The 24992-nt window shown below is 40.9% G+C and overlaps 1 protein-coding gene across 1 annotated transcript; it reads right to left on the bottom strand.

The window, feature by feature from the left end:
* Positions 1 to 1889: 1889 nt before the first annotated feature.
* On the bottom strand, positions 1890 to 24306 carry LOC126392295 (neuropilin and tolloid-like protein 2). The gene is made up of 10 exons (XM_050047622.1): positions 23805 to 24306; positions 18992 to 19048; positions 18596 to 18739; positions 14898 to 15146; positions 14429 to 14476; positions 13747 to 13874; positions 9878 to 10106; positions 4989 to 5102; positions 4694 to 4824; positions 1890 to 3846 (listed from the first exon to the last, which is right to left on the bottom strand). The coding sequence occupies exons 1-10, from the start codon at positions 23812 to 23814 to the stop codon at positions 3097 to 3099; spliced, it is 1860 nt and encodes a 619-aa protein (XP_049903579.1). The 5' UTR covers positions 23815 to 24306; the 3' UTR covers positions 1890 to 3096.
* Between the last annotated feature and the right edge of the window lie 686 nt (positions 24307 to 24992).

Below are 24992 nucleotides of genomic sequence, written 5' to 3'. Positions count from 1 at the left end.
GCGTTTTTTTCTCCAATCTCAAAGTGAGAGTCGGCCCAGCCAGACCTTTCTTTTCTTGAGAAAGACTACTCTAAACCAAAATAAAAAACCTAAATCTCTCACCAGTGCTTAAAAAAAAAGTGACATGCATCCACCTTTTTGCACCTCACCGTTCCCTCTCATAAGTATCGAACAGTCCCTAAAGAGCTGTTTAATAGTAGGCTTATCCCTCAGTTTCTGTTTGTGCATCTGTGTTAAGTTTATATGATGTTTATGTTCTGTATTATTGCCCCCACCTATTATGAAATGCAGTGAGATATTTATTTTTGACAGCTGCATCCTCAGATAAATGTTATTGATCATCATACATTTGTTGTAACACTTAACATGTATGTTACAGAATACAGTAAGATGTATATTCATTAGCTTGATCAGATTAACACTTGTAGGTATTGAAAATATTTAGTCATACATAGTTATAATATAAGGCTTTAACTTGTCAAAACGCTAGGCTAATTCACTATATCTGTCATTACATTCTGACACCTCAAAATGATACAATCAGTATTTACAATACTTTTACCATGACATATTATTGAGTCTCTAAATATAAATTAAATTCAAACTGGTAATGACTGGCTCATAATAAATCAAGTTTAAGATTTCTCCAGTTCCAACTTGTCCTAACTTTGTTAAGACGAGACAGACAAAACGAAGTTCTGAATGACATAATTTGAATTAGAAATGGTTCATTTAAAGATTTTTTTACAGAGACGATTTAATTTCTCAAGAGGAGTTTTGACAGATCTTATATGTCGGATATTGTCATGTATCATTCTGACTAATGGGGAATTAATAATCTGTCTGGCTCATTCAAATGCTGCTGTACTTATCACTGTTCATATTGTGTAGAGAAACAGTTCCTCATGTCCAGACTGTTGTTAAACTCTTCAGCAGGTTTACAACAGCAGATGAAAAGATGAGAACAGTCTGTCTACAGTTGGCTGCATGTTATTCTACTGCAGAACTTCCGAGTGATATTCAGGTGTTTCTCCATGGTGTTAGAGCACCCCATGTGGGAGTATTGCTGTACAAATACCCAGCAAGGATAATGGTTTAATTTTGAGTACACCACATGGTATCTTATGATGTAATTGCAGCTAATCATGTGAATTGTGCAGATAAATAATGGCATAGTTCTAACAGGTATAAGTAGTTTTTGAGTGATGTGTAACCTTGTATATTCAAAAACCCAATTTCATAATGCTTGGGTTACAATTATTCTAATTTCAAGTGATTTCTGACACTTTAACCAGTAGAATTTGATGCTCAGTAACATCTGATCAGATCCCAGCAGAAAATATTGCTGTATTAGTTATTATTATACATCGAGACCACCTTAAGGCTCCATTGGCTACATGCATCTGTGTCACAGACGACCCAATCACCAGAGCCTGATGCATGTGGCAATGAGTATCTGAAGGTTAAATATTTTAAGTGTGCCTTAAGCATGAGACAGGACAAATGCATCATGACAGCAAAGGGTGAGTGGAGTGTGTGTGTGTGTGTGTGTGTGTGCGAGTGACAGACAAAAATCTGCCGTCACGAGGAGCTGCACTATCTTTATACATCTCTTCTCAATAATGATTGAAGCAGAGGTGTTCATCTCGCAACAATTGGACTTAATCAGCCTTAAATTTTAGATTCAGCCTGTAACTACATCTTAAGGTTCACACAATTCAGAAAATAATTCACACCTAAAACATCTTTGCATGTAAATATCTCTCTCTGCAAAGTCAAACGCCTCTTTTCTATCTGCGTTATGTGTGCCTTACCTTGCTGCGACATCTCCGGCCTATGGGTGGTGCCATCTGTCTTGGTTATAGTGAACAGAAAAGCTCACACGGGGAGGTGAGTAAGGTCTCATTTAATTCAACAGAATGAAATTATACAACCAGTGGTTAAATCATAAATGAGTCCCATATAGGCTACATGTCTGTCTCTTTAGGGAAACAGGTTGTGCTTGTTTTACACACTCAGTTCATGGGGGAATTGAGAAATGACATTTTCTCCTGGTAAGGGTGGGGTTTGGGAGTGGGATGGTTGCTATTTTGATTCAGTCCAGGTCTCACACCCAATCATTTTATACTCCATAAATGATCACTCAAAGCCTGAATGCCCATATCCTATAAAGCTCAAAGAGCAGAAGTAGACTTTGTTTTTTCTATTTCCTACCAAAATAAGACAGTCTCTTCATGTGCTCTTCCTGAGGAGAGACTGAGTGGAGCGTACCCTCTGTGTATGTGTGAGGTAACCATGAAAATTACAGAATTATTATAGTAATATCACATCATTAACATTTGTCATCATCATCAATTTTCTGATCATCATCAACAACAGCAACTTAATCCTCATCATCATCAACACCATATGTCGTGGATAGGTCATCCTCGTAAAATCATCTGAGCAACATTTGAAAAAGATTAAAGAGTTAAAAGCCAAGCATCATCATGAGGCTGGATATATACTGGTTTTAACAGTACAGTACACTGACAAAAATAAAGACTCAAATTATTAGAAGACGCACTATATATCATATATCTGTGCATGGCAGGTGAATAAATGTAGAAACTCAGTCTCGGACATCTCTTCATCTTTTTCTCTCCTTGTCTCTGAGTGGTCGCCTGATCTTCTAGGCTTCCAAACAGAATGAAGTCTGGGTCTGCATGCGAGAACCCGCTTCTCATATGTTTCTTATGAAAAGGAGAGATTAAATGAGTATCAGACTGGAGGAGAGACAAGGTGTCTCCACCTTCCCTTCATCCTACATCCTTCAGCACCCTGAAGAATAGATCCAACAGTTTCCTGTTTTTGACTCTTTTTGATCCTTTTTTCTTGTCTGCCACTTCCCCAAACCTTCAGAAGAGACTCTGAGAGAAGATCCTTATGTGCAATACTTTTAATACTGCTTTGAAACAAAGGCAGAAGAGGGAGAGGAGTGATCAATTAAACATTATTGTGACTCTCCTGTCAGCTCTTCTTCCTTCTCTTCTTTCCATGAGTGAAATGCCGGCTCTTTCTGCATTTCCGTTCTCCTTTCCTTCCTCCCTTCACCATCTAGAAGTCCATGGACATGGAGCGCTGTTGTGGGTCAACTATGGTGGTACTGTTACGAGCACTGTTGCCGCGGACACTCAGGGTCCCGCAGGCTCCTGCCATCCCACCACCGATACCTCCAGCGATGCCACTAGGCCCCGCCATGTTCACTCCTCCCGCCATACCCATTCCCCCACCCATTCCCCCTCCCATTCCCCCTCCCATCGCCACTCCTCCGGTTATCCCCACTGCTCCTCCAATCCCCCCTCCTGCAATCCCCGATGCTCCTCCTCCTCCCATTGCTCCACCTGTGGCTCCTCCTCCTCCACCACGCCCATAGATCTCACACGGGATCTCCTCTGTGACGCGGTCCTCGATGACCTGCTGGTCGCAGTCGTGAGTCTGTGAATGCTGCTTGTAGCCATAGCAGCTCTTCTTGTAGCTGGACGTGGAGTTGAAAGTCTTCATGGGTGGTGGCTTGGAGAAGTCGTTGTGGTAGGACAGCTCCATGGAGCTCAGGGTGGTGCGGCTGTGCTTCATACTGCCACCGCCAGTAGCCACCGAGGCTTGTGAGCCGCAGTGGTGCTCGTGGACACAGCGGGACATGGTGGAGGAGCGCCGCAGCTTGTGGAAGCTGTCCAGCTCCTCAGACAGGTCAGCTAAATCTGACGATATCTCTTTGTCACGTAGAGAGAAGAGCTCGTAGTGGGGTGGGTCGAAGACCTCCTGGAAGCCTGCCTTGTTGAAAACACCGGGCCTGCGAGCTACAACCTTGAAAAGAAGAGGATCCATTCAGACAGTTCAACTTCAATGATTAGCAGGCCATGAGTTTTCATACTGATATGAGTATATATCAAGACAATAGTAAACAGAAAAACCCTTATTAGATTTGCAACTGACACCCCATCTTCTCTGTTTCCTACTAGTAAAGGGGTCCAGCATAAAATGTTTTTTCCAAATTTCTGTAATTGTGTTTTTGTCTGGTTTTAGGTTTAAGTTTTAAATGGGTGGACTCAGCTAGGAAAAGAGACATTGAAAACTTCCAATCAGTGTAGCAACACTTGGATCAGAATCTGATGACAGCTGGTGGATTGTTTCTTATGTTGCCAGACAACTGTCAAACACATCTGATCAACAAGAACACTTACAATACTTAAGATCTGAAATTTTTCAGGGGCTTTCAGTTTTTAGGTGTAAAAAGGTGGTAAGAGGGTAAGGCATGAATTTTTTTCACCTATCTAAAACATGAAAAAAAAAAGTCAGAAGTCATTTCTAGAGTTGTCATTTTACATTATGTCCAGTAGTCTCACAGAGTCAGAGACACACATTTCTTTACCGACAGAAGCCTCAACAGACAAGCTGTAAAAATGTTTTTCACAAACCCAAGTGAAAATAAATTTAACAGAAAGCAGTTTAAACCAAAAATAAAATCACCTTGAAGCTTAACGTCTCTCTTGATATACAGCATTGGATTTTATCTTTCTGCCCTGTCTCCAGAGCTTCGTGGCCCCCCCACCTGGTCTAGAGTCTCACCATCACTTTCAATTACGTGTCTCTTCTTTTCTGGCTCAGTCTGCTTTCCTGCTGAACAAAAGGTCAGCCTCAAAGGATGAGTTACCTTTTTCCTTGGCTGCTTCATCTGAACCAGGATGGAGATGATAAGAAGAACCAGAACGATGCCTGATGAGACTCCAATTACGGTGCCATGGGTCTTAGTGATCTGATGAAAAAGCCCCTTCGATCTCTTCTCTGCAGTGGGAAAGGGTGATGAGAGAGGAAAGAATAAAAAACAAAAAAACAAAAAAATGTACAGAAAGAAAATTAGAATATCAACCCCGAAAACCTGCAAAAATAAATCCTCATTAACCTTAATAACCTCATTTGGGAAAAGCTGGCAGAAAGAAGACAATTACCTTTGCAGTGGTTCTCATCCCATGGATAGACACAGTTCTGAACTCCATTGCACACCAGGGAGTTGTTAATACACATGTTGCTGTGGCAGAAAAATGTATTGGCTGAACATGGGGCTGCGGGCAAAAGACAATACACAGAGACGATAGAATTTAGAAAAAACAACTACAACAGGAAAACAGCTGTGTAACGGTGCTGAGTAAAAGATGACTGCACTGGAAAAGGACTGGAAGCTATTTTGACAATAATAATGATAAAACAATAACAAAAACTGTAAAAATTGATCATTTGGATGTAGATATGTGTAGTCATGTAGCAAAAATATGTAATATTCTTTTCTTTTCTTTTTTTTAAACACTAGAGGTCTAATGAAGACCACAAGGCCATACATCATCATTTCCTGCAGACACAACATCAGGGGGTGATGAGGGGAGGAGATGGCAGCTTCACTGAACTGCAGCCTGTATGTCAGGGGAGTTTGAGAGGAGGGGGGGAGGGTGGAAAAGTAGGAGCAGGCAGAGAGGAGAAATATGGAAAAAGATGAAAAGAAAAGCAGAGGGTGGGGTGGTGGTCGAAATGGCTTCATGTGGTGCAAATGGTCAGACAAGTGCCGTGAGACATCCCACATTAAAGTGACTGTTGGCGTATGAAGGCTTCGATGGCAGAGACGGAGATGACTGGTAATTGATGCTGGCTGCTGGGCTCAGGAGATCGATGCACTGCCAGTCAGAAGGAAGAGCTGCAAGGCTGAGGGAAGATGCAGATGTCTGGGTTTTGGTATAGACCATTTGGGGCTGCAGCAAAAGCTATGTGTGGTGTGGGGATAGAGATGGGTGAAGTGGAAGTCAGTTGAAAAGCAGTGGCATAACATTTCTTATGTGTCCTATAATGAGATTTTTTTCATCAGGCCTGAGGAATTGTGTAGCAGGCAGACACAAAATTTACCACTGATTATGTGTTGTGGTCGAGAGTTACTTTCCTGCTTTGATGTACTGGATCGAACACAGATCTAACAGGTAAAAATGTATATCCACAAAGCTGTTGGCCATGTTTGTTGGCTGAAAAGAGTCTTGATTTCACCTTGAATACAAAGCAAATTAGTCCTGGAGATAATACATGAGAACCAGATGCCTATCTGAAGTCCAACCCTTTAGGTTAGGTCTAACACATACAAAAAAATGTCCAAGACTAAAGACAAAATCTTTCTGAAATCATCCTCTGACTAAATGAAGAGCAGTAGAAGTAAAAGAGTAAAATGAATCTGTGTTGTCACATTTTCACTGTGTGCAACTATGGTAAGTGCATTTTGTGATCAAATGAAATCACAATTTTGCTATTTTGAGGTGTTAACAACAACACAATGCTAATTTGAAATAAAAAAGCATAATCCTTTTTATTTTTTATTTTTGTTAACTCTCTTCTATTGAGTCAAGTCTGGCCAATCCTAAATCTAAACTTTACAAATCGGTCCCCCGAAAAAAACTTTTAACAGGGAACAAAAAAGTGCAGAATTCTCAGAGGGAGCAGCAGAAGAAGGACATGCAACACCTGTCGTGTGTACAGAGTAGACAGTAATAATAACAGAAAAATTATAATATTAAAAATCAGGATGACAATATTTGGTGAATTGATTACAAACATGTACAAAGAAAATGGATCCAGGGGTCACATTACCAAACATTCTGAGAATACTCAGATAGCTCCTAACTTAGCCTAAAATGTTATCAAGGAGCCTTTGCTTCAGAGCGATTTAGGAGAACTCTCAGAGTATCTTTGAGCAAGGAAGGGACAGAATCTTTAATTTAGTAAGGAGGTGTTGTTGACCCAGTTGCTAGGTATGATGCATTCATACAAAATATGTGATTGATTGAGCCTGCAAGGTGCGGACACCCAGTGGAATCGAAATGAATTACATTACAGTATGAGGCTGAAAGTAATTGTATGATCACTCTCCTGATGGAAGGTTGTGACAGACCCAAGTCGTCTCTGCTGCACTGTTGCATTTTTCAAATTGCCAAATATCTTAGTGTTGTGATCACTTTAATTCCTGGTGTTATAGCGTTATTATGTTGGGTGGAAGATGTGACTGAGATCAACCACAAACATTATTCCTGCATGATCTAATCTGTAGCATTTCATTAATTCACTGTCATTCAGCGTTTGGAGAATATTTCTCCTACCTCTTTGTCTTTCTGTATTTTCTCCTCTGCTTAAGAAACTCGTAAGCCTCTTAAAAGTCTTCTTCTCTGCTCCTGGCAGTTTTTCTCCTTAGGAGCTCTCCTACGGGCTAAGATGCTTTGTGAATAACTTTTATCTTTACCAGGATCAAGTCTTAACTATAAAGAGAAATTCTTAGAAAACGTCATAATTCTCAGAAGTTTCGATGGGAGCAACTCTTTGTACTAGGGAGCTTTATGAATACAGCCCCAGAATGTGATGCCAAAACAGGCAGGAACTGAGCCACACAATCTCCTCTTTACCACAAAGACTGAGTAAAAAACAATAAGATATCTCACTATTTTCTTTATCAGTGTCAAAGAAAAAGCATTATGACAAGAGAATGCGTGTACAAACTATTCAACCTGTCTCATGGCTTGTGTCCTTTCCTGGACCCTTTGACAATGATTTTCCACCTCTCGATTTGCAGTCGCAGACACTCTCTCTGAGTCTTTATCACAGCTGAAACAGACTGTGGTCCGCCCTGCCAGCTTCACCCACTGCTCCGAGGTCCACCGTGATGAGAGCTCTGAGCCTCCACTTCCCTTTCCCTGTGTGCGTCCTCTGCCTCAGGGTTAAATCATTTTGACAAAGGGATATGTATATGTGTGTGTAAGGGTGTGTATGAACTAGTGTGTGTTAGAGTGTCCACCCCATCTATCTCCCAGTGAGCCTTTAGACGGGTTCGCTCCCCTGACACTGTCCTCGCTTCCAAACTCGTTATGTGTGTCCCGCCTTCAAAATGTAGCCTCTCACAGGGTGTCAACAATGCTTCACCCTCCCTCCACACACACACACACACACACACACACACACACACACACACACACACACACACACACACACACACACAAACATACACACACACACAGACACAACTCATGTCTGAATGCATGCACTATGTGCGCGTGGGTGTGAGTGTGTTAGGTAAAGTCTTAATATGTCTGGTTTACATGTCAGAGGGGGCTCTGCTGGAAGATTATAGCACATTAAGGATGATGGAGTGCGGAAGGCAAAACTCATCTTGTTCTCTGAGTGACAAAGATTAATGGTTCTCTCTGACCTCCAAGCAAACTTTGAGCCAGTCGCTGACTCTGACCAAATAAAGTTTGGGAGTTATTCAAGAGACTTCAGACTTCTCTGAGATGAACTGTGTGATCAGAATTAATGAGGATCCAAATGGTCTTAAGGACTCTCGGAGTAAAAAAAAAACACCCTTGCTGAATTTAAAAGGCCATTAAGTTCTGACTGCAATGGTTATGGGTTTGCTGATGAAAACAACATTAGCATTCACCCAGGGTTTGGAGAGTGTGTAGGAGAATGTGGCAATTAATATCTCAGTCTATTCAGGCATTTAATGAAAATATTACGGTGTGCCAACAGAAAAACTGTTTCCTGCATGGCAATTTTTGCTACTTTATGTGCAACCTTTAACAGCATCTGTTTGAAAGTTTCTTGTCCTTCAAAAATGATGAAGCTTAATGTATAATTACTTCCAGTAGATCCATTAACCCTACTCAGCTTTTCTTTTCACCAAAATAGATAAATTCCTATTTTCCTGTTGTAAGTGGCCTATAATTAGCACAGTATCATGCCGTGAAATGCATATCAGAAAATTATTTGATGCTTTCAGTTATTTAAAAATGCTGGAGTAAATAATTGGTTTTCTCATATCTATGCTCTAAACATGGCACAGTGTAATTAGCTTTCCACGCTGAAATGACACTTGACACAGTGTCTGTTAGTGACTACTGATGCAGACAGAATGCAGGACCTCATAAATCAACTGTTTTGTGTCTGTTTCTGTGTGTGGGTGGATAAAGTCGTGGCTGTTTTGGTAAAGTAATGACATACGGTGCTTTCAGTCCATAACAGAGAGTTACACAGTCAGAAGGGGCGAGGGAAACTGGGATGGAGCTTTGTCTATTGGTGATCTCCACTCTTCTAAACACATTCAAACCAAAGTGCAACAAGGACATGGAATCAGATGGACCTACCTCTATCACTGGATGTTATTGTCTTGCTTCATCATAATGATCAATTTGTAATGAAATACAGATAAATAAATAGTACAAAATCAATCAGTTTAAAGCCAAAGACACACTCAGGAAATGTAGCTCTTCCTGTTGTTGTTGATGACATCACACCAGTGAAAGAGTGTCGTGAATTTAATAAATAAGTTCAGTATGAGACAAAACCTTTTTATGGATGTCAGTTTTTGAGCCATGATAGAGGCAAAAATGGAGCCTGCTACAGACTCCATAAGGCTTTCTTGTAGGCGAGCTGATTGCTGGAAATGCCTTTTGCTCGATGCTTTTGCAAAGTGATTTTGTTTAGGACTTGCGGCCCCTACCTGCCGATTAAGAGGAATGAGGAGTCAGCAGCCAGTGACGGTATAAAACAGTCAATAAAACAGGATTTTCAATAAATGTAATTCATTGCAACCAGGAGAGGTCCTTGAGCACACAGTCATAAATGTGCACACAAAATATTAGGCTGATTGGTCCAGTAGTGTGTGAGATTAGTTGTGGACAAACAAATACGCACACACACACACACACACACACACACACACACACGACCAAAAGCACAATCCCCTCCAGGCATATTGGTGGAACAAAGTAGAAAAACAGGGTCAAGGCTGAAGTATGATGTCAAGAAGACTTGTACTCACGGTCAACAAATGAAGTGAAGAGCATGCGGAATCGGCTGAGTCGGCTCTTTTCATCAGCCCACATTCGCACGACTCCCACACCGTTATCCAGCATCACATCATTGGCCACGGTGCTACAGAACTTGGCCTTGAGGTTCTCGATGGCGCTGCTGCCATCGTACACAGCCACAAAGTTCTTCTTGCACTCATTAGAGTGTTCCATCTGGTACTCCATGAAGCGCAGGTAGATCTGCAGATAGACAAAAGATGCAAATCAATGTGGAGGCGAATGAGCACCAGACCTCCACAGCAATACTTAGTTTCACCTCACAGCTGTCTTACCATAATCAGCAACTGAATTCTTAATGAAGGCAAATACATGAAAAAATATTACATTGCATTAAAGCAGTAAAGCAAAAATGCCCAGACACAGATAATAAATAGAAAAGATCAAGCATGTATCATTCATATATGAATAACTGGCTACTTAGAAAAAGTCAGTCTTTGAAAATATGTGTTATGTTGCTGCCTGCTCTCCCCCTCACCCCCCTCTTTTCTCTCATGTGTCTCAATTCAGAGAATGCCTCTGGGACTAAAGGTCAGTGAGCTGAACCTGCATATCCTCCCCACATGAGAGAGTCTGGCCTCAAAGTGTTAAACTAGTGGTGTGCTCGGATGGTCCTCATAAAGTCAGAAGCTGTGGTCAAACAGCTAACAAAGCAGTAAATGCCAGTGGGAATGTCAGGTAAAATTTCATGATACTCAGGTTTACAGTGTGAGCGAACAGTTGGTGAACTTCTTACCTGTGATGATGACAACCCAAACACAACAGCCTGGTACTGTCTAATATGATATTTTTGGTTGGACTATCAAACAACTGGCCAAAATACAGGAGAGTAGCTATGTTCCTAGGATCCCATGTTCCCATGTTTTAATATTGTGGTAACACACATTAACCCTCCTACTGTGTTCATGCCACTCTCTTGTCACTTTCTGTCCTGACAGTAGCTCTGGTTCACTCTGCATATCAATACATATGACACGTTACATGAAGAGCCATAAAGAGTTAAAGAATTATGATTAAAAGTGATCAGAAAGAGTCTGTGTAAAGGTTTCGGACCACCTTTATTCATTCCTTAATTAGTTGCTATTTTTCCCCCCCAGTTAATTCATTCTTGTAATATATTCTATAATAGTTTTTTAATTTCTTGGGCTGCAATTAATTTTGGAACTGTTCTCTAAACAGAAAGAGTAACTATATTTAGATATAGATCTGTGCCAGTACAATGTCATCACTCTGAATCATGATTTAGTCCCCTTACCTCATCCATGTCATATTAAGCAAATACAGAGCCAAGGAACATCTTTCTCAGTGAGCTGGAAAATGTAGGAATTACCCCCCAAAATACAACAGTGTGTCCTCCAAATTCAGGCAAAGAAAAAAACTCCTTCCTTTCTCACAGGTCCACGTAAAACATTAACGATAAGCCATTCCAGTCAGTGAGCATGTTCAGTAGAACTCTGGAACTGGCTCACCTAAACCTACTGTGTTGTTATTAATGTTAGTAGTTACACCTCTGCTTTTCTCACCATCACAAGGTCCGCTGTAAAAAGGTCTATTCAAAATAACTTGAGTTTGTGCCTGAGTCCTGTGTTTACACATACCTCTTTCTCAGCAGACATTTTGACTGGTCTTAGTATAGAAAAGGCACAGGTGGTACTAATAACATTAATGACAGCTCAGCTCTATTGTGTCCCAGTAAGTCGTGATGACAGTTTGACAGTGAACATTAACAAGACCCTGAAACTGACGCAGCTGAATGGAATCCGCCATTCGCCATCTTTCATTTTATTATTTAAACCTGTGCTTTTCCTGCTGTGACATGTAAAAGTGTCACCTGTTAAAAATGACAGAGCCTGTGGTTTGTCCACTTGTCAGGCCACCTGCTTCAACAGCAGCCTCTCATTTGCACATTAGTTAGCCTGAACATATCGTAGTGTAACACTTCAACCTGCAAAGTTATTACAAAATAATGTCTTTAAATTGTTTGAATAAGTCAGCAGTAATTACATGATAACAGCTTGGCCACAGGGAGACAACTTAGATGAAACTTCGGCACATTTAGCACACACGCACCTGTAAACATGCAGCAGTTAAGTAGCTGCTCTTATACTGCTGCTGAGTGTGCTGCTCTGTTCCTTCTGCTTCGTTGGGCTAATATCTGACTAGGCAACTCAGTGCTGTTGCTAAATTCAGATCCTCTTCACTGCTGCCTCACACAGCACATGTAGAAATGAAAATGACCGTAGAGACTTATGTGTGTGTGAGAGAAGTTAGGTAGAGCATGTGTGTGAGCCATGCATGAATGTTTACTTGTGCATTTAATTTTACTTTGTAAACATATAAGTGTATAATGTGTTTGGGTAATTGCTTACAGTGCTCTATGTGACAGTATATTATGTAATTTGTGACTGCATGTGTACATCTGCAGTTTTATACCTAATTAGATGTGCATGAATTTTCTGTGTGTCAGTATATTGTGGCAAGTGAGTAGCATAGGAGCGTGCTGATGACTCATTTAGTCATGAGGGAGAAACAGAGCAGCAATGAATCAAGGCTAAGCAAATTATGGTTGTAATTTCAACAGGGTTTTGGATATCCACTCATAAATATCAGAACTTATGAGAACACAATTCTTGGCTTTCACTCTTGGCTTGAAAATGTGCTTATGAATCTCCAGGGCCGTATTTTATAAATAAAATTTGCCTGCATTGCTTTTTTCCTATGCTGCCTCTCTGTGTATTTGCACTGCTCAAATACGCATTATGTATTATAATCAAGATCATAATACATACAAGACCACTGACAGATCTGCTCTCAATGACAGAAGAACACAGCTGTATGCAGCTATATGCATTCATACAAAACATGTAAATCAGGAAAACCACTGACAACCAAATCCACTGCATATGTTGATACTGGAATTTTCCATTGAAACATACACTGACATTACATTTGCTATTACAGCAAGCGAGAAAAAAAAAATAGAGAACACTGTCAAGGTGAAGTGCCAGAGCAAATCTACCAACAGAGAGGGGAACATGCTCAACAGAATGATAGTACATTGGGGGATTTTAGAGTTGACTCCACAACCCTTCAGAAGTTCTGAGTTGTTTCTGTTTATATTCAGAGCATCACCCCAATTCAACTGTGTCATGGTAAATTTCTAAATGATTTCTCATCAGATTTCTTTTTTTGTCAACGACTATTCATATCTATTCTGGGATAAACTGCATGCGTCACCAGCCAGATGAGATTTTGTATTACTTGTAATGTGGTCCTGCTCAGAGTTTTTAAAAAAAAAAAAAAAGCAACTCCATGCCATTTTTCACCATTTACACTGATTACAATAATTAGAAAACATTAGTGCTTTGACTGAAATAAACATTCAGCTTATCAAATGCAGTCAGAGGGATGTGCAGCAAAATAAGTCAGTGCCTTCAAGGGCAGTGAAATGGTAGGACATAACTCAGAGCAATGTTGCTGATGATTCAGATGTAAAATTTGCCTCTAATATTCTTCAGTCTTCCAGTGCAGCTAGTGTCTTAAACAAATATTCCGAAGAGATGAGATTAATAATACTTTGAATACTTCAATATGTTGTGAGATGTCAGGATGTTTACATATATATAACTACTTTAAGTACATAAAGACGTGCATGTGGCAGATATTTTAAAATGGCTGAATACGATTCATTCAAATAGAAGGAGAGACTCAATGGTAGCTATTTTAAATCGTATAATTTTAAAGGGACCAAACGTGTTGAAAAATCCGATCAAAGCAATGCATCCCATGATTTCTGATGACTAATCTGGTCCCTTGTACTGACCTTGGACTGAGGAGGAGCTCTGATGGTCCAGATACAGTCCAGTGCATCACCTGGCTTCACTCTCTCTTCCTCCTCCACCTGACTGGAGCGAATAATCCCATCCCATCCGCCTATTTCAAACTGACAGTCTGTACAGAGACAGAGGAAATGTGCAGCAGAGGTAAGAAGAAAGGTAAAGAAAGAGAGAGGAAGGTAAAAGACAGGGAAGGTGAGAAAGGGGTCACATGGAGGCATGTGAGAGAAGCAAGACAGAGGGAAGAGTGGAGAAACAGAGAGGGAGAAGAAAGAACAGAAGATAAAGAGGAAGAGGGGTAGGATGAGAAGAAGAGCGTGACAGACAGAAGGACAGATGAAGGATTTTATTTAAAGAAGTAAAGGATTTAAGGTGGAATTGAAGTGAGCACAGCGGATTAGGACAAAGGACAATAAGAGGGAACAAAGGCAGAAAGAGATGGAGGAGAGAGCGGGATAAAAGAGGTGTGCGTGCCTTCATGTGTTTCAGTTTGTGCATGTGTGTGTCTGTACATCCTTTCACTTCATGTACAATTGTGTGCTTGTCAAGGTACATTTGCACGTTCAGCATTCACGTCAGAGGCAGAGATCGCCTCGGGTAAGCTTCTGAGCACCGAGGAGCTCTTCAAAAAGGATCGAACACAAATTGGCGAAATGCTGAAGAGCTTACCTGGGATGGGGTTTAGCAGTCCACCCACGTGCAGATGGAAATCAGGGTCTGAAATGATAAGATTTGGGAGGCACATTACTCTCAATCCACACAGCAGAAATGGGTAAGCAGAGAACACAAGATAAGATCCCATTAAGGCAGGCCAGATAAAGCAGAAAGGGGTCTGTTTGAAGCTAATATCTGTTGCCTGATGGGAGAAACTGATTTCTAGGTATATTGGGTTTAGATTCAGGAGGCTCTGATGTTGAGCGTGTCTGCTGTAGAGCAAGAAAAGTGAAGAGAGAAGACTGTGATGTTGGATGGGCAACCTGTGGATGTCCAGCTAGCCTATGTTAAGTAATCTTTCATTGTTAATCAACACAAACAAGAAAAAATGTTTTAGAAAAGAATGTTTTTTCACAGTGAGATCACATTCTCTGAGGGTGCACTGTGGAATTACATGAACTGCATACAGTCTGGGTGCCCTTACCTGCAATGAAGGTGTACTTAATGCGGAAGCCAAGGCCTTCCAGCTCCTCATCGCTGGTGAACTTGATCCACATGAAACGTCCTGTCGATGTAACCAGGCCTGGGTTCTTTCCCCCACAGAAGCGATCAATGAGCGGCGAGAACCCAAATGGCCCGTCACGGATTTCGATGTGATCGAAGCGGCACTCGAATGATGGCTCGATGTAGTAATTCTTATCAAAAGCCAGCTGAATCCTTTGTCTAGGCAGAGCTTTGGTGAAGGGAGTAGGGAGAGAAAGGAAACAAAAGAGGTAAATCCACAACAGGAATAAAATTAAATCTAGCTTTTGGGGGACAAAGGAAAATCTGGATGGTATTCTAAAGCACAAAGTAGAGTCAAATATGAGTTAATCTGGAGTTTGAAGTTGAGCACATCAGCTGTTACTTCTAACCCCTCAGCCAACTGTGTGGAGTGCAAACTTTTTAGAAGTTGGCTAAGTCTGATTTGAAGGGTACTATAGGTAAGTAAAGCTCCTTTTCAGACATGAAATATGTAACATTGCTGGCTTTATCTATCTGTTAAAATCATGGCTTTTTGTCATTCAGACATAGCTGACTTTTACTATGTGTAAGTATTCCTTACAGCTATAATTAGACATGACAGGACATTTATGGAAAAAGCCATAATGATAAAGGAATATTTGCTTATGAGGGAGCATGCACTGCTGAAGAAAAGCACTGAGTTAACAAGTATTAATATAAAGGAAGGAGAATGTTATGTCTTTTCACAGGCTGTGACTAATGACCATTGTGAGCACAAGGGACACTTGCCCCACTTACATGTACTTCATATGTTCTGTGTGTTGGATAAACTGGATGAACCCAGTGAAGCACCTGTTCTGCTTTAAAGGGGAACACCACCTAATTCCAATATAATATTTCTATGGCCAGAAAAGTTCAACATTTGTGAACATGATCTGCTCTCTCTTAAAGCCAGAAACCGGAGAAGTGAGTCAAAAACTTGTGATGTAATCAAGAATAAAGTCTGGAGCTGCTCCATAGACGATGAATGGGAGCCTGCTTTTGTGGAGCCACAGGACGTTTGTTTTCTTTTTTACCCAAATGCGCTTTATTCTATTGTAGTGTTCTCAGTCCTAAAACAGAAAATGTACCCATATACTCAGAGCATCCTCATGGGTGCTCTCAGTGTCACCTAGAACATCTTTTCTAATTCATTGTCAGTGGAGCAGCTGCAGACTTTATACCTTATGACATCGCAAATTTGAGTTTTATCACTCTAGCTTTTGGATTTGGGATAAAGATGTTCATGTTAACTAATATTTTTGGACTGTCTTAGACCATAGGAATAACATGTATGAATTTTAAAAATGGGCGTTGTTCCCTTTTAACTTCTGAGTAAGAATCTGCCTTGATGCTCCCTCAAAATAGCACAAATAACAATTACACAGATTAACACAGATGTTAAACCTAATTAGATCACCCACACATGTTTATGCTTTGGTTTGTGCTTTCCAATTGTGGTTGACAGCATTTTAAGCACTGCATCTAGGAACTATGCATGCATAAAGCATGAAAGAACAGAACATGCTAAACACTCACTCTCATTTTCTTTACAGATAACAAACACATATTCACACATACAAGCATGAATCACACAGCTGCATGCACAAAGCACACAGACATAGACACGGAAACAGAGACACAGTCTGACATGTGAGCATCGCTATCTCTGAGTCAGTGAATCCAGAACATTGCAACCACAGCATCAACTGTAGTTCACAAGTTCACCTGTCATGCAAATCCACATATACTGAATGGACAGAGCTCTCGAACAACATTACCCCCCACATATACAGAGGAAGTATTCAACAAGGGCAATTCATGCCTGCCTTGGGAGATGAATCATACTAAATAAAGATGGTGAGGGTGGGAGGTGGGGCGCTGAATCATTTGTGGCATGGAGAAGGCAAGCATGCCTCATTAGAGAAAAAAGAGCCATGTCAAGGGCGGTACATGTGTATGGTACAGTGTGCAACTGAATTTGTGTCTCTCTTCTTGTCTTTGAATTTGAGCCTGAGCGTTCTCCCTTTCTGCTCGAACGAGCAGCTTGTATGCCTGCACTTCCTGCTATCTGTGTGTTCATTCCCTGGTGCGTTGAGTGTCATTCTCTCTATACGCACTGCCACACACTTGACACAGCTTGATACAGAAAGAGCAGAAACTACAATCAATCCATCTATTAAGCTGATGAACTGGGGGACATGACATAATCAATGAGTCTCACTAACCACAAATTATGATTACAAAGCTATCTGATTAGCACTTGTGCCAAACACAAGCATCTCTCTGTTTCTATGAGAAGCAGAACACTAGAGCTTGAATATGAATATGACTAAAGCCATTCAAGAATATTATTACTATGGTTATTATAGATTATAATTTTACTGTACATATCATCTGTCATTGTCCATAAAAATCCTGCATGCTGCATGTACAGTATATAAACATGTATGCATGCACATACCGTACCAAACGATCCAGTCCATGTATATCCTTTCAGTATTCATGTCTTTGCACTATTTGTATAGCTTACAACCTGCAGAACACTTGACTTACATTGTGTATTGTATGTGTATTGTCAGTCATTGGTGCTTCCTATTTATATATACATATAAACACCTATTCTGTCACATACTTTGTACATAATAGTTATTATTTACCTTTATTTGCCCAGCTTTATTGTCCTTGTACCTACATGTTATGCCTGTTTTTGTGTAAGTGCACAAAAGAAATGAAACAAACAAACAAGTCAACTTCCTTGAATGTGTACACACACTTGGCTGATAAAGGTGATTCTGAAGACCAAATAACATAAAATGATAGGTTCCATCTGTCTCTACTCAGGCCCACTGTGATGATGTACTACTGCACACACCAGTAGACTGCCTGCGATAGAGCCTCAGCTTATTCATCAACAATAGGTCTGGGCTTCACTTGTCCACAGGGGGAGCCCTTGAGCCATGTGAAAAAAACATCTCTTCCCCACCACAGCAAGGGAAGTACCACGCACACATCTCATGAAAGGCTGTACTTCAACTCAGTGGACAAACAGTTCATCAATTTAGTATGAAAACACATCAACTAACATCCCAGACCTTATCTCATATAGCTGCTAATGATGCTACTTCCATTATGCCTCCCGTGCGGCAGGCCACCAAATTACTGATGGATGTGATATTTCTGGTAAACACTAAAGTGTTGACAAGGACACTTGCAGTTCAGTGATATGCCACTGAAGGTAAGTTGTAGAGCAGATGTTCATGTTTTTAAATGTTCCATTCAATAGTGCAGTCTTCTGGCACACCCTGCCAATAGAGATGAACACAGCACTACTCTGATTAGGCCAAAAGTCAGGGGCTACCCACAATGCGCCACTCTCCATCATTTTCAAAGGGTTATATCTGTAGGGCGAAACAAACTCAGGATGGCTCATTCGAAAAATGTCAGGCTGACTGCCCGCCAGCGAAGGAACAGAAAATCAGATAGGGGCGAGGTTATATAAAACAATGTCAGTCAGACTAATGACATTCACTGAAGGAGGCAATATGCTGAAAGGCGGGAAACTGTGTCAGCTGTTCTGATGACAACAGCGACTGAGCACAAGATGAAGTGTTCCGATGGAAAAGGACCCTGCTTTACCTTCCAGGATATAAACACACTCCTTGTTGGGCGGGTAGGTGTTGGGGTAGTTTGGCGATGTGAACACCCCGCCATTGATGTTGCGGACCCACGTGCCACACTCGTTCTGGTTAGGGCTCTGGCCGCCATGATCGCTTGGGGAATCTTGAAGCAGAAAGGCAGAGAACAGACGAACAGATGGGTTATTGAGTCAGGGGATCAATGAGGGAACGATTGGAAGGCAGGGAGAGTGGAAGGATCGTTGGTGCGAGGAAAGGAAATAGCAGGCAGGGAATAAAGAGGGAGGAAAGGCAGGACAGAATTAAGAAAAGAACCATTTTGTCCTATGATACAAGACGAGATAATTCTGCTTATTTCAGACTAAAACAACGCTGATGGATATCAGCGCAAGCTTACCTTTAGTCCTCTGTGCCAGAGCGAAACCCTCTTCTATTAGAAAGAAGAGTATCCACGCTGCAAAACAGAGATATGACACATTAGTGACATAATGATTAATTTATATCTATGTGTTCTACAATGAAAACATGAAAACCCCTAAACACCCAGAGAACAAGTGCATGTGATAAGCTGCAGTATTAATTTACCCTGACCTTGATGAATAGCAAATAAAATATAGATCAATACAATTTTTTAAGTTAATCCCTGATTGGATTGTTAAATTTATAAGATGAATTGCTGAGAAAGGAAGAGGAGAGCTGTGAAGGAAAAGATAACCATGAAGTATATATCAGTGTAGACATGCTCTCATAATACTGGTGTAAGTTCAGGATATAATCACATCATTGTCAATACAAAGCTTTCATGAAAGGGCAATGCTTGGAAAATACCGCAGAGGCATTCAGTGATAAATCATCTTGTAAATGATGGCGCTACAAGGCTGCAGTTACTGAAGTGAACATTTTAACTTCAGACTGGGGATAGATGGGATGTCATACGCCTATATATATTATATGGTTCAGTTGTGTTAATGTAACCAGTGTTATTCATCATCATTCTTCCACTACTGTTTAAGAAGTAAATGCAAATGCATGTTCGTCTCCATGACAATTTATGCATTTTTATCGGGGAAACAATTAACACTGAGGGCATACAAATTCAAATTTTTGTTAAAAGATAAATATAACAAGGCTATGACATGAAGATGACTTCCCCTTTCTTGGTCAGTAGCAGAGAACAGTAGAATAACTGTATTAATCATTAACAGTAATTAAAACTTTTTTACACTAATGAAAACAATAGTTTTTTTGCAGTAGTGCACATGTTCAAAAGCCTCTGAGACTGTCACACATGCAAAAGGCAATAAAGTGCACGTTAACAAAACATGCTGCAAAAGAGGAGAGTGGCAAATGAGACAAGTGATGAGAAGACAGCAGTGTGAGGGAGTGAGAGGAGGTGGAGCTGTGGGGGCACTGCAGCGGTGTATTTGTCAATTGACTGTTGGAGAGAGGAGAGGGCAAGAAAGTTGTATCAATAGTATGGATACTTAGGAAAATGAGTATTGAAACCATTTCAGATACACAGAGTCAATAGTCCAGTACTTGTTACACTGAAACGAGTCTACGACTAATCATTATTTTCACTCTTGATTAAGCTGCCTTTATTTTATTGGTTAATTAATTAATTGTTGTAGAAGTATGCTGATGCATACTGAGTAGGGTTAAAGTGTAGGGTCAGAGTGGTTTAAGGTAGCTTTGTTAACTTCAGCAGCAGCAATGGTAAAATATTCTTGGATGAGTCATATAGTGTAATATAATAGTTGCTGTAAAATAATACATGTACAATGGTTACACCTGCAGAGACACTTGTAATATGTTAGTCACAACTGACACAATTACTACCTCTGGTGGCACTAAGAATAAGTACATGCAGATGAAATACTACTACTACTACTACTACTACTATAGGCCCATATAGCAGAATTATTTGAGTTAGTCACACCATTAGAACAGCAGCTGTGCCATGGGAAAAGGCTAGCAGTAATAATAGTTATGTCAGTAGTAGCAGGAGCAGCAAGTAGTAGTTCATTAAAGACAGTTTTAAACCATCAACTCTCATCCAATCCATGAGACTCTAACCTACTAATCTGCAGCCTCTAGGCACCACGAACATAACGCATTAGCAGAAAAAACAGGATTACGGGCTGCGAGGCTTACAGCGCTGATGAGGAGAGAGTCATTTGGGCAGAGGATGGCTACAGACAATAGGTGAAATATGTTTTATTACAATGATATCTGCACTGAGCGCGAGCATGTTACAGCTTCTGACACTGTCTTGCTCTGATAAGCCACTATAGACCTGATCCCTACTGAGTTCATAATAGGTTGGCCCGCTCACATCGAATTAGAGAGCGGGCATGAGCCTGGCACGTTGCATAATGGCACCCAGGAAGGAAGGATGGAAGAGGGAGATGGAGATGGAGAGAGGAGGAAAGAGAGAGATGTAGGGGTGGGTGTTTGATGAAGAGGAGGAAGAGGAGTGCATGGTGAACCTCACCACACCAATGACCATGCATGTTTGAATGGACTGATTTTGATATGCAAAAACACACACACACACACACACACACACACACACACACACACACACACACACACATGGCCCTAAGGCTCCGGGCTCCTCATTACTTCTATCTCCATTATCTTGCATTAAAGAATTGTAGGTGGGAGTACAGAGAACAGACCACCCAAACTCAAGCACCACATAGCAGAGTGATGCTATAGGCTCTCATTGAGGCTTAAATATAAGCCAGTCATTAAATCTTATAGAAAGCAGGAACACTGAGCTATGATGTCTTCCTTTCAAATGCATTTGGTTGGAAATATTAACAAATCAAAGTGTACAGGAAACATTGTTTTGGACAAAGGTTGTTGAGTTATAAACCAGAGAGCTGCCATGAGCTGCAGCGGCAGAAGTGGGTATCAGGCATATAAATATTTAAATTAACATATTAGGCAAAAATTGCATAATTGCATATGCAGGCGTTTGTAACATCATTTGTATTGTTATAAATAAATCACATGCTAAATAGAGGCATTGTCACTTCAACACTAAGAGAACAACTTGTTAATGTGTATAAAAACGGATGATGAATGTTTCAAAGCAGAAACAAACACAAGTTTACAACGAATGTCATTCAATGGGCATCACTCTTTACTATCTGTTTTCCACTCCCTTGAAGTCCACTATAAAGAGGGTCAACATATACTGAAGGTTGGGTCATTCATGTGCAGCTATCTCTTAAAAAAAAGCCCGACATTTGAAGGCACTGTAACATCCCACTGAGAGAAGTTTTGTCTGACCTCTGGACATTTTAAAGAACGAGAGAGAAAAAAAAATACCGCGGGTTGAACCCAGCGATTCTAGGTCATGTCATTTCATTTTTACATCACTTCTCACTTCGGCTTACAAGCCAAGTTAAGGCTGTAATCTGCTTTTACATTACAAAAAACAGAGGCCACCACTGCCTTCTGTAACACAGGCCTAAAGATGGATTGGAAATAATATTAGAGCTGATAATGTGAGATTTGGCTGTAGGCTATCCTGTCCCAGCAAGGAACCATGGCCTTAATTAGGCCTGTATGACGTCAATTACAAGGATGTACCACGCAGCTACAAATGGCTACCAGACAGTACACCTAAGTTAGCTAACACTTAAGGAGGCAAGGTAAGAGTACCAGTAACCTACAGCTACTGGGCTGGTAAAGCTTCAAATAAAGATGAAGTTATGTATCGTCATGTTCCCTTACAGTCAAAAAGAAGAATGACGCCATTGTGGTAGCCTCTCCAGCAGGTAGACTTAACCTGTGGCCACTTTACAGCTAATTACATTATATATAAAGCTATGAATTAAGCCATGTTGAATACATGTTAACATTTAACTCTGCCGTTGAACAGTAGCTAGTGGCCTACGACCACACCGTTTACAAATATTTACCTGTTCAATCACACGGCTCCGCACCGAGCCGCAGTAAACCGCCCGCACCAAAGCATCAGGAGCGCTTCACTGAACTCATGAAGAGGTGTTGCAGCCGTGTGCTGCGGCGCGTGCCTCAGGTGTTGATGGCGCGAGACAGTGGCTGGAGCGGGAGTCACTAGAGCAGCAGCACGCGCACACACGACAACGGGCGTCAGTGTCTGGCTCTGAACTTGGGAGAGGAGAGCTTTACTCGCCATGGAGGGCGATTGTAGCACCATAGTTGTGAATAGTTTGGAGTAATACGAGCTGGGGACTATTTTATTTATAATAATAACTTAAAATGATGGCACCTACATTCATAGGGACATTGTAGGCTATATGTGACAGACAAGATGTTTTAATGTCAGTGAGATACATGCAGACAGTCAAACTGTCCGCTTATTGGAGCAATGCTCCCTGATAGATTTCACATAGCATTTAACCTTTGCTGTCCGTTATAATTATGAATCACAATCAGATTGCACTCACGTAGGCTGTATGGAGAGAGGCACACCTCGCAGTGCCCAAACCGGCTGCTAAACCTCTGTTCCCTCTTTACATTACGCTCAGATGGTAAATGTGCATTACATTAAAAATAATGGATCATCTTAATTTGATGAAATATTAAAACCTACAAGGAGTATTAATGACACGTTTAGGAAACATTTGGTGTTTGCTGTTTTAGTTTCTGTGCACACTGACCAGGCTCACACCAAACTCAGAAGAACCTGCGTGGCTTTTGCTGAATCTTAGAAAATGGGAAGCAGATCAACAGATGCTGGAACTTGCATAAAGCAGTCAGTGGTTAATGGCGATGTGTATAAGTGATATGGGCAATAAAACAATAAGTCACAGGGGGGCAAGTTGATGCACAAGACAAATAAACCAGACAGGAGACGGTGTAGCAGAGAGCTGTGGAGAGATTGTGTGTCTGATTGCATTTTTTTTTTTTTTTACCTGTAATTTGCTTTAGCGATCTCATTTTAGAAGAAATGCATAACAATATGAGGTGGTTTTAATCTGTTCTGAAGCTGATGCATAGTGTTTTAGAATTTCATGCCACCCTAATTTCTGTGGAGGTGTTGAAATCTACCATCACCTGCAAATGAAACATCCACTGTGCTACACAATGAGAAAAGGTAACGAGGTAAATGCATTTTACCCATGCTTAAAATAAACTGTCGATTCTTTCTGCCCAAGGCACTGGACCTTGACGCGCATCACGGATTCTCGGGCAGCTCGTATCCAACTCACCTCTGTGCATTTCCTCTCACGGTGTGATTCCAACCCGAAAGCACCTTTCTAAAAACGCCCTCCTATTCTGTCCATTTTAGGGCTCCACGGCGCCTCTTCACAAAATTCAACTTTTCTCCGTCAACCGTAAATCCATTACGCAGAGCCGCGCTCCAAGGAGGAAAGCAGCACCAAGCTCTTCTTCAGTGGGCGATCCCGCTGCGTTTGGCTGGAGGATGAACACACTGCTAAGAGCCTTTCAGCCAGGCATCATGAGGACAGCTTCCAGCGGGACTACAGTGGAGATGACATGTGGAGGATGGACTGATCCAGGCAGGCTGACGCGCTCTAGGAGAGGTAGGTATCCAAAAGACGCATATGGATGGGTGATGGATGGAGAGAGAGAGAGAGAGAGAGAGAGAGAGATGGAGAGGGAGGGAGAGAGAGAGAGAGAGAGAGAGAGAGAGATGGAGAAAGAGTACGGAGGAGGAGAGTCCGTCTCTGTCTGCTCTCCGCCCGTGTCTGAACTAAGAAATGCTCCTGAACGAGGCTCATTTAAGCCGTGGGCGCTGCTTACATCAATGAGTGGCTTGTCATGAGCATCGTCAAGGTAGGCACAATGAAGAAAGTAGGTTTCCGGTCGTGTCTTTCAAAATAAAACCACTGGCGAACTTGTTGCCACTAAGAAAATAAAATCTAACAAAAATAAATAAAATGTACCTGAACGTTGAGAACACGAATTATGGTCTGCTTTTTTTTTTTTTTTAAATAAACATGCCAGTTTCCCAAAATTATGAGAAGTTGTCATGGGTTCTTTTTTTTTTTTGCCGTTTTTTTCTGAAATACCGCGATAATAATCTCTTAACTCAGGAAAAACGTAACGTAAATTTCAAATTCTCATCTCTTAAATAACAAAAAACCCAACTTTTCTCTTGATTCTGTGAAAAAAATGTGGTAATTCTAAAAAACAAGGCCTTTTCCTCAAATAAATGCACTACTACCCTTTTTTATGAACACTTGTCAGGGCTATAGGTTAATTATTTGGGGATGCATTATCTAAGTATGACTGGTTGGTAGTGCTGGGGAAAATGGTCAAGAGGCAAATAAAGAGGTGTGTTTAATGTACAAAGGTAAAAGCTGAATATTCTTCATTGGAAAACAAAGAGTAGGCCTTTATGTGTGAGGTAAACACATGGTGCTTGATTATGT

This window comes from Epinephelus moara, chromosome 1 (assembly GCF_006386435.1).
Source record: "Epinephelus moara isolate mb chromosome 1, YSFRI_EMoa_1.0, whole genome shotgun sequence".
Taxonomy (NCBI): domain Eukaryota; kingdom Metazoa; phylum Chordata; class Actinopteri; order Perciformes; family Serranidae; genus Epinephelus; species Epinephelus moara.
This window is presented reverse-complemented; position numbering and strand designations above follow the sequence as displayed.

Excerpts from the sequence above, each read along its gene's own strand:
- LOC126392295 (XM_050047622.1), bottom strand. Across the intron at positions 18,740-18,991 it reads TCTGGCACAGAGGACTAAAG|ATTCCCCAAGCGATCATGGC; the intron begins GTAAGCTTGCGC and ends TTCTGCTTCAAG. Across the intron at positions 10,107-13,746 it reads GAGCTCCTCCTCAGTCCAAG|ATCTACCTGCGCTTCATGGA; the intron begins GTCAGTACAAGG and ends GTCTATCTGCAG.